At 39.7% G+C, this 11163-nt stretch overlaps 1 protein-coding gene across 1 annotated transcript; it reads right to left on the bottom strand.

The window, feature by feature from the left end:
• Nucleotides 1-9446: 9446 nt before the first annotated feature.
• LOC109215846 (histone H2B.3) lies at nucleotides 9447-10244 on the bottom strand. Its single transcript, XM_019379959.1, has one exon. The coding sequence runs from the start codon at nucleotides 10047-10049 to the stop codon at nucleotides 9609-9611; it is 441 nt and encodes a 146-aa protein (XP_019235504.1). The 5' UTR covers nucleotides 10050-10244; the 3' UTR covers nucleotides 9447-9608.
• Nucleotides 10245-11163: the final 919 nt, after the last annotated feature.

Genomic DNA, 11163 nt, shown 5'->3' on the forward strand with positions numbered 1-11163 from the left:
TTTTCATGATTTGGAATGCTACTAAGTATGAGAAAATTTCAAAAATTTCATAAAAGCAATTAAAACTATTTTACAGTATTTTAGGCATAGGGCAAAAATTAGGTGTTCACAATGTCTAACGTATCCTCTACTTCTGGTATGACATCTGACTCGTCCCTTGGGAGGTGTTGATGCCCCCTTATGCTGACAGTGTCTTTGTTGCTATTGAGGATGAGAATTTTCCTACGGTGGAATAAATAATCCCTCGTATTGAAAAAGGTTAGGTCCTATTTTTCGAAGGCGCCTGAAGGTGAGCCCGACATCTCAGAGTCTCTGATGAAAGAGGCCGAACTGGCCGAGCTTAGGGCAAAATTTAAAATTTCTGCCCACGTCAATCTGGTCCCAGCAGGGCATGATGTAGTGCAAGTTCACCGCCTCGGATATTGCACATTCTATACGTATCCTTTCCAGGTCGGCTATACTCTCCCCCTTCTCCCATTGGCGGAGGAATTATGCCGCTACTATGGTGTTTGCCCGACTCAACTCTCGTCTTACATCTACAACCTTATTAGGATGCTCACAAAATTTTCGGAGTTGGCCAGAGTCGGGGTCACACTCCGCCATCTTATGCACCACTTCGCCCTCAGCTACTATAGGGGGACGATGTTGTACATTCGCCGCCGAGGAGGTAAATGCATGGTGGTGAAGATGGACGATAAGGCAAATCATCAATTTTGGCTCAACTACTTATATGTCAGAACTAAAGACGTGGTAGCCAATTGGGACGGCTTTCCTGAGACTTGGATTCACGCTCATAAGTATCCATTTTCTCTTTGGTGAAGCGCACTTGATTTATCTGTTTCTAGTCGTAATCTCTTATATGTTATCTCTTCTTCATTCAGCCAAGGTTGTTGTCATGACCCAATTCTCATACCCGATCGTGATGGCGCCTCTCGTGAAGACAAGGCCAGCCAACTAACCCAAATCCTTTCACTAACAATTATTAAACATAAATGAATAGAAGATACAACTTAATGGCATTAGAAACTGTTAATTACTACCCGACCGGGGTGTCACAAGTCACGAGCATCTAAGGAAACCTTAACACAACTACAGGCCAATAAATATATATACAAGTAAAATTTCTGGAAAACAAAAGACAACATCCGGTGTCGCGAACGCTGGCGGTCACCTTGCTCAGCTATAATAACAATACCTTCAATCCGCTAATAACCCGCTACCGGGTGAACGATACCTGCAACTGCACGCGAGGTGCAGGGAGTAAAGTGAGTACTTCCAACTCAGTGAGTAATAAGAGTAAATAATAACTGAGAGGCAAAAACCACGTAAGAGCACTCCATCATGCTATATAGGACAGTACAACCCTTTGAGAAAACAGTAAAACCGTGAAAAATCCTTTAGAAAATATCTGGCTCTGTTTAAAAACCTCTTTTGAAAATATCCTTTTCCAACAGTCAAGCAAATGAATGCGTAATCAGATAGTGCAAGTCCGCACATAAGTCAGCCCCTCGGGCACAGCACTCCATCAACAAATAACACCAGGGTATCTGGTAAACAGTGCAAGAAGTAGCATGAATGCCAATGAAATGAGAGTGCTGAATGTCATGACACGCATTGCAAACAGGAACCAATGCATGAATGCAATGCAATGTATATGACCGCTGCGGCGCGCAGCCCGATCCATTTGGGTACCCGCGCTCACTGTGGGGGTTCAGACTCCGGAGGGGCTCCTACAGCCCAAGCGCAATATCATCATAGTATCGCTGCGGCGTGCAGCCCGATCCATATTCTGTCCAGATCAATGCAAATGAGCCACTTGAGCAATGTCAAGTAATAGCTTTTAACTCAAAACATCAGAAAATGCAATTTAAGTCTTTAAACTTTAGCAATATGACTGCACATTTCAAAACTGTGTTTAACTCAGGACTGAAGTCATTTAACATGCTAAGTGTCATGAAAACAGCAATAATAATCCCTAAAGGATTCAAATAATCGGCACGAAGCCCAAAACATGGCAATCAGCCCAAATCACGATAGCATCAAGCAGGTTTTAGTCAATTACGCAGTAAAATCAACAACCAGGACGGACCAAGTCACCATCCCCAACGGTGCTCTACCCCACGCTCATACCTGGCGTGCAAGTCACCACAATACAGCACTATGATGTGCAAATCCGGGGTTTCAAACCCTCAGGATATCATTTACAAGTATTACTCACCTCAAGCCGGCCACAAGTCTAGCTCGCTATGCCTTTGCCTTTCGAATCAACCTCTTCGCACGCCAAATCTGATCAAAACCACAACGAATACATTACAATAGGCTAAAGAAACATAACCCAATCGAAAAGACTCGAAAAATACCAAAATTCACTAAGTTGGCAAAACCGAGCCCCGGGCCCACTTCTCGAAAAATTACGAAATTTACATCACTGGATTCCTCGTCTCGCCACGAGTCTACACATACCAATTTTACCAAAATCGGAGTTCAAATGCCCCTTCAAAATCCGTTTTTACATCACAACTTTTCAAGCCCTAGCTTGACCCGTTTTTGATGAATTTTCTACAATTTACATGTAATTTCTACCATAAACTCGAATATTTAGACCAAGGAACTTACCTCCAATTGATTCTCAGTCAAAGCCCTCGAAAATTCTCGCTCAAAGCTCTCAAAACCGCTTTAAAATGGTGGAAACCAACTCTTGTTCGCAGATGAAAACAATATAAAAAAAACCCTTCTGTAACAGTTGTTTTCGCTTCTGCGACAATTTCACCGCTTCTGCGGTTTCCGCTTCTGCGGCCTACTCACCGCATTTGCGGTTTTCCTTCAAGTCGCCCAGGACCGCTTCTGGGGTCCCAAAACCACTTCTGCGGTGATCGCTTTTGCGGAACTTCGTCCGCTTCTGTGGAAAGCCCTGGTCCCTCAAGGACCGCTTCTGCGACCAATACGCCGCATCTACGGAACCGCTTATGCGGTCCCTTTTCCGCAGATGCGGAAATGACAGAACCAGCACTTCAAACTTGCAACAAACTCCGAATTCTCCGTTTAACCACCCGAATTTACCCCGAGGCCCCCGGGACCTCAACCAAAAACACCAATACATCCTAAAACCTCATTCAAACTTGTTCCCATCATCAAACCACATCAAACAACGCTAAAGCCATCAAATCACATCGAATTCAAGCCTAAGTTTCTTAAAAACTTCCGAATTATGCATTCGATCAAAACCCAACCAAAACACCTCCGAATGCCCTGAAATTTTGCACACATATCCAAAATCACCTAACAGAGCTACTGCAGCTCTCGGAATTCCATTCCGACCCTCGGATCAAAATCTCACCTATCCACCGGAATTCGCCAAAATGCCAACTTTGCCAATTCAAGCCTAATTCTACTTCGGACCTCCAAAATCACTTCCGATCGCACTCCTAAGTCACAAATCACCTCCCGAAGCTAACAGAATCACCGAAATTCACATCCGAGCCTTCTAACTAATAAGTCAACGTTCGGTTGACTTTTCCAAATCAAACCTTCCTTAAAGAGACTAAGTGTCTCATTTCCTATCCACACCAATTCAATTCAACTCTAACTCACCCGTTGCTGATAATAAAACATGAAAGAGCAATAAATGGGGGAAACGGGGCTGTAATACATGAGACGACGGGTCGGGTCGTCACAGTTGTGCCTCCTCCTTTGGTCGGGGACATTTTCGATTGGGTTGGCCGGATTCTGCCTCATACTGTGGGGATTTGCGAATGGCAGGGCTTTATCAAGAAGTTCAGATATGCTTCTTCTTTGGCCAGTGAGTTCATCTATTTTTCGTTTTTAATGTTTTGACCTCGTGGTTGTTTGCTCATTATACTTTGTTATTGGTAGTGATAGCCCTTGATTTTCCTTTTTTTCAATTCGAGGAGGTCGAGGGCTCCTTATCCTGTGTTCTGTGGCCAGGCCTACTCGGTTCTCTGCCACACCTACTGTTGCTTCTGTATCGGCTTCTTCTCCGCCTGCGGGTATATCGACAACGGAGCTTCCGTATTCCCCTTTGCATAACCTAGTGAACGAGGAGGATGACTCGTCGCCGAGCGATGGAAATTTAGTTCCCCGTAAAAGATCGGTGGACGTCAGTGATGGGGTTGCCTGGTCTGTCGATTCGGTAAGGGGCGATTTTTCCATCCATGAAGCAGCTACTATAGAGCTTAAAGATGACGCCGAGTTACCGTCCGAGGTTCCGCCCTTGACTGAGGCCGTAGAGGGTATGCCTCTTCCCGAAACCAGAGTGGAAGCTGAGGGGCCGCTTGTGAGGATCTCCAATTCTTTGCGGCCAGATGAGCCATCGGCCTCGCGACCGGCCGATGTTCCTTTTTCGTCGACCGACGGGAGGGGTAAAGGCGTTGCCGATGACGGCTATGAGACGGGCTCTGACCTTGACGCTGAAGAGGTGAGGATGATGGGGCTATCATCATAAACATATTTACTTATTTTAAACTCTTCTATCAAGATGGCTACTTGTCGCCAATTTATTAATGCTTTGTATATCTATAAAGATATAGGACCAAATAAAACCTTTGATGTTCACACTTGTATTTCTGACCTAAATGCAAAATTATAAGTTTTATATAATTTTTATGTTAACATAGTTGACGCTTCTTCTACTGTAGATGTTAAAGAAAATATACCTTCAAGTTCGGCTTCTACATCTGATTGCGCTGCTATAGAGGATGATGACGGTCCTGAAAGTTATACTATTTGGTCCACACTAAGCGAACATCAACCTAGTAGCAGGAGCAGTGATGGACTATAGTTCTACTTGCAAAAGGTAATGGCACCCCGCACAAAGAAGCAACTTGATACAATTTTATGTTCTTTCGGCAATGGCTCGAAACACGTTAAACGTGCCGATTTTAGTTGCTTCAAAGAGCGCATTTAGCCAAGCAAGAAAACAGTTAAGAGATACCTGTCACTCATTGAATAACAACATTTTGGAAGTTCTAGTGTGTTTCAGAGATTGGATTAGATCATAGCGATGAAATCAAGGACGTGAAGAAGTAAATGTGCCGGAGGACGAGAAAATTGGAGATATAATACTAAATGCTTCCGATTTAAGCAGTCCGGGAGTCCCAGACACCCATGTTGATATAGTAGAACTTAACAAAAATGACACAATACATGTGAATGCACTCTTTCTTATTTTTAATAGTTGTTGTAAAATTTTTAATTTGCAAGTTTAAAAATAAAAAGTTCGAAATAGAATTTACAAATTTAATTTGAAGTACCAGTCAATGAAAGCTTTTGATGTTTTGTCCTCACATATTGATCTTATTAGAACTTAATTTTAAATTTTAGATTTTAAATTTAAGACTTTAAATTTATGTATTAAAATCACTTATTTATAACATAGAGGTTTCTAAATACTCACGTATCAATTACATTGAAATAAATATTAAAACAAAATTAAAAAGAACAAATACCAATTCCCCCGGCTCGGTTCGAACCGGATAAGCCCGAACCTCGACGAGCCCAATAGAACTCGAAAATACCCAGCCCACTACCAACCTGCTTACCCCAGCCCACACTAACTAACCCGTTACGTTTAAATTTCACGGTATAGCCAGTTTTCGGACTGGTCAATCAAAAATAGCCAGTGTTTACCAAGTCAATGAAAAATAGCCACCGTTTTGCTGCAATAGAGACCGGTCCAGCATAATATACTAGAGTTCAGTGCACTTGTGTATGAACTCCAGCATATTATGCTGGACCGGTATACTTTGCTGGCTCCAGTATAATATACTGGAGACTGGAGCACTGGTGCTCCAAACTCCAGTATATTATACTGGACCATTATACTTGCTGGAACTCCAGTATATTATGCTGGAGTTCTAGTGTATTTATGCTGGAACTCCATCATATTATGCTGGAGTTCCAGCATACTATCATGGAACTCCAGTATAATATGCTGGAGTTCAAGTATACTTATGCTGGAACTCCAGCATAATATACTGGAGTATTTTCCGGGTGTTGAACAATGTTTTCGCTCAGATTTATCTTTACATAAAAAGTGGCTAAATTTCGATTACTTTTGAAACTGGGCTAATTTTGAACGACCAGTTGTAAATCTGGCTATTTTTAAAAATCAGCCACCCGTTACAGTAACCAAACGGGCTAGGTTTTTCCACCATCAGTCTGGTCCAGCCAGTCCTGTAACGACCTTTACCGCGAATGCAACAATGATATAGTCAATATATATTTATGCTTGCTCTGTTCAAATTTTAAAAAGGAGAAAAGCAGATGATTAGTAACAAGAAGTTCAAATTAAAACTTGTATCGGCAAGAGAGAAGAGTACTGTGGAAAAGGTGGGTTTAAAATAGGGAAAATTACGCGATACGTCAAATATATAGTATACTGTAATTTACTATTCGTAGCTATACTATTAGCAAATTTTAGCATTTGTAGCTAAATTTAAATTTTATAGCAAATTCATGAAACAAAAGATTAATTGTTTTGAACTGAAACAAGAGAGCAACAAGCTCTTGTAGCTTCGTTGGTTAGAGTACCAACTTAGTTAGCGGAGGTCTTGATCAGTTTGACTCTCAACAAGAGCACTTTATTTTTCTGTATTTCGCCTTGGTCGTATTCGTTATGCGAACGAATACAATCGATACAGGATAAGCGAACGAATACAATTGAAACTGAGTATAGTGCTTTATAAAAATTCCTCTTTAAAATAGTACTAAGGGTGTGTTTGGTATGAATGCAAATATTTTTCGATTTTTCCATGTTTGGTTGGCTTAAGTGTTTTGGAAAATATTTTCCTTATGAACTCATTTTTTGAGGAAAATGTTTTCCTTATCAAGAGAAGAAAAATATTTTTCAAAACTCCTTCTCAGTCTTCCCCACCCTCACCAACCCACCCCACCCCCTCTCTCAAAAAAAGATTTGTTTTTTCAAATTTAAGTTTTTCCGTTACCACCCACCCTATTACCCCTCCTACCCACCCACCCACCCCTCCTGCAAAAAAAAACTTTCCTATTACTTTATTGCAATTTCGAATTTTTATTTTTTCGTTTTTCTGCACCACACACCCACCCAACTGCGTCCCCCCCCCCACACCACCACCACCACCAAGTTCAGATAAGGGAATGCTCTCCCCACCATTAAAGGAACTTCTGATAGAAATACAAAAACGTATCGCCCACTTCTACAATCTAGCTTGAAACCCGCAAAAAAAAGATTTTTTTTTTTGTGTAATTTCAAATTCTGTTTTTTACGTTTTTCTGCCGCCAGCCCCCCCCCCCCCCAACCCCAACAACAAAAAAATATTTTTTAAGGCAGAATAGCCTAAATGGCACCTGTACTTCGCCATCTTTGTCATGCCGGTCCCCAAAGTTAGACATTTGTCAACTGAACACTTATACTCATTCAAAACGTGAATAATTAACGCTTATCCAACGTGGCTTATCCTATGTGTCATATGTGGTTTCAGTGCGTGATTCACACGCCTGTAAGGGGCGTGAAGATATTTAAAAAAGCCCTAAAGGTAATAAATTAGCCTATTTAACAACCATCTGCTTCTTTCTACCTTATTCTCCGTTGTTGAACATTATAGAAGCTAAATTTAGCAAATCCGATGCCTTCTTCTTTCTTTGTTAGCTTCAACAGTAAAAAAATAGAATTTTATTTTCCTGTAATTCTTCGTTGCCCATCAATTTTTGCCATCTCCTTTTGTTTTGAAAGTCGATTTTTTCTGCTTCTCCTCCAACTAACAAGCTACTGACGCCATTCCAATTCAAACCTCCATTAGAAAATTGTCGCAGCTGTAATGTGTAAAGTTTCTAGATCTAGGTAATCTCTAACAACATCCAGAATCAATTTCAAGCCCACATATCCTCATTAATACATTAAGCACTGGTGATAATAATCTGTAGGGATTAATCCCCGCTACAATTGGTTCACTTTCTAGTTTACAAGTAATTGCGCTATCGCGAAATCAACTATCTGGGATGGTCCCTGCATCATTTTTCTGTAATGGGTCATCTGTCAATGCTCCTCATGCTATTAGGATCATTGAGTTTAGATTGGCTAACAATACCTTAACTGGTGAAGTTCCTGAGAGTATAATGAATCTTGCTTCATTGGGGATACTTGACCTTGGTGGGAATAGGTTTTCTGGTTTGATTCCACAGTTTTTGGGTAATTTGACAAGCTTGAGAATGTTGTCTCTTAGTGGGAGTAATTTTCAGCAAGTTTGGGGAGTCTTTATCAGCCAGTTTGGTAATCGAAAAAGAACTGAAGTCGGGAAGTGAAGAATAACCTCATCAGAGAAATCGCAGGAGAGAAGAGAGGAGACACTCATTGTTGTTCGATACTATCTAAGCCCAAACTACGCGGTTAATTATAAAATAAGGGGCAAATGTGGGTTTGGGGGTTAAATAATCTTGGGCCGATTTTTAATCCTATTTGGCCATGGTAGTGACTTGGAGCCTACGTGGTCTTCTAATTATTGACGTGGCGTCCTACGTGTATGCGATTGTCATACGCGCACTGGCAGCTACGTTGGATAAGCGTTTATTATTCACGTTTTGAATGAGTATAAGTGTTCAGTTGGCAAATGTCTAACTTTGGGGACCGTCATGACAAGATGGGTGAAGTACAGGTGCCATTTAGGCTATTCTGCCTATTATTTAATATATTTTTCAGTTTTAGTTTTTTAATTTATCGGTTTAAATGATCAAAATTTTACAAGTTTCAAAGTTATGAGTTTAGAGGTTTATGTGTTTGGAAGTTTACGAGTTTAAAAATTATAAAGTATACGGGTTAAAAAAATCCGCAGTTTCGAAAGTTGAGCGGTTCTAAATTTATGAAAATGTGGGTTCGGAAGGATGTTGGTTTAAAAGTTTATGGCTTCATATTTATTACATCTAAATTATTTATGGATACACTTGAGAAGTCATTTTCCTTAATTTAAGTATCAAACATGGAAAATAAATAAAATTATTACTTATTTTCCAAGGAAACATTTTCCAATATACCAAACATACCCTAAAATATAAGAGCAAAATGGGACAGAGAAACAATGTAACAACCCACCGCATCAAATTGGTTGATAATAAAAAGTGTCTTTTATTATTACGTAAATGGAACTAACATAACATTTAAAGATTAAAGTAGCTGTTTCAGCGCCATTAAATTAAAATAACACTGCAAATAGAGACTAATTTGTCGATCACAAGTTGAGGTCTAGGATAAGGACAAGAGGAAACAGAATAGGCGCAATTTAGCAGATAAGAAGTAAATATTCTAACTTACACCAACCGTGGGACGACGGTATTTGAGTAAAGACGAAATTACCTTAGTATAGATTTTGGATTATTCAACCGCATGACGTAACAAAAGCGCAATATATCTTCAGCTCACAAAAACACGCCACCAAATTTTCTCAAACCCACAGAAATTTCACAAAAAACTGATAAATTTCATAGATGATTAGCTGTCGATTACACAACAAGCGTTACAAATCAAAGGAAGCTAAGCACTAAATACTTAAAGCAACTATTTTTACACCTAACACAAACCCTAAAGACAGTAAAATTAAACATTGAAACCCTAAAATTCTTCAAGAGCTAGTGAACTTGGTAACAGCCTTAGTTCCTTCAGAGACAGCATGCTTAGCCAATTCACCAGGAAGTACAAGTCTCACAGCAGTCTGAATCTCCCGAGAAGTGATAGTAGGCTTCTTGTTGTACCTAGCAAGTCTAGAAGATTCCTGAGCAAGCTTCTCAAAGATATCGTTAATGAAACTGTTCATGATACCCATAGCTTTGCTCGAAATACCGATATCAGGATGAACTTGCTTCAGAACCTTGAAGATGTAGATTTTGTAAGTCTCAACTGACTTCTTTGCCCTCTTCTTCTTCTTGTCTCCGGCAGCACCGGCGTCCTTTGGGAGCTTCTTTCCGGCCTTGGGCTTCTTCTCTGCTGGTGCTTTCTCGGCGACCGGGGTTTTCTCAGCAGCCGGCTTCTTCTCGGCGGGTTTCTTCTCTGCCTTTGGTGCCATTTGAGGAGAGAAAAATGGAGATTTTAGGTTAAGAGAAGGTTTGGCGTAAATTTGAAGAGATGCGAATACGATTGATGAAGAAATTGGGAATTGCGGGTTTGTTTATATAATGTTTTCGAAAGAGTTCTGATTGTTTAAATCTAAATGACGCGGATCGTGGTATTGACCGTTGATCTTTGTTTTAATCAACGGTTGAGAGGGGTTTGGTGAGTTGAGGTGAAATGTCTTTTTGTTTTGGGATTTGAATTTGAAATTCGTCAACTTTCATTAAGGCGGTAGCTGAAAAAGTGAAAACCGATTCCCGCCTGATAAAAATTAATGTCCGAAAATTTGGTATCAAAGGGAAAAGGAGGAATAACGTTGCAATAAATATGACTATGAGAGCATCTTCCTTTGAAATTGATTGAAAATTTTATTCACAATTTTAGTATTTTTGTGTCTTATTTATATGATGTTTTTCTTTTAATCTATTGTCAAAAAAAATACATTTTTCCCTTGTTGGGATTTACTTAATTTCGGCATCCTCATTTTTAGACCTTAATGACATGACTTATTGAGGTCATCACCATCACTCATTTGAATAAAAAATACGTGGAACCCTCACCGCCATTGTATAAATTAGCATTTGAATATTAATTTGGTTGAGATAAAATAATGAAGTTGATATAAAAAATAATTTTTGTAAATAAAAATTATGTTTGAACATACATTTTACTTTAAAAGAACTTGAAGTTTGTGAGTAAAAACTTGAAAATCTAGTCTAGATTACTTTTTGAAACATGAAAAACTCATCCACAAAAATTGCCCAAAAACAACTCACTTTTTATAACCAAACAATATTTAAATTTTTTTTTGAAAAAAATGAAGAAACCTTATGACCAAACAGGAGCTATAGTCACACCTCTCTATGATAGCTCTCATTTATAACAATACTTTACTAAAACAGTCAAGTTTCTTTGGAACTATTTTTATGGAGAAAATCTCACTTTATACCTATTAAGCCCAAACTATTTAATATTCCTACCCGTGCGGCCCAATTTATTTACCTGGCCCACATATTTCGCCCGGCCCAAGCTGCCCACTGTCTTTAAGGCCTTATCTTCGTTCTTTACAC

The sequence above is a fragment of the Nicotiana attenuata genome, unplaced genomic scaffold (assembly GCF_001879085.1).
Source record: "Nicotiana attenuata strain UT unplaced genomic scaffold, NIATTr2, whole genome shotgun sequence".
Taxonomy (NCBI): domain Eukaryota; kingdom Viridiplantae; phylum Streptophyta; class Magnoliopsida; order Solanales; family Solanaceae; genus Nicotiana; species Nicotiana attenuata.

What these genes read in the sequence shown, in the direction of transcription:
- LOC109215846 (XM_019379959.1), bottom strand. Translation starts at nt 10,049, where the DNA reads ATGGCACCAAAGGCAGAGAAGAAACCCGCCGAGAAGAAGCCGGCTGCT.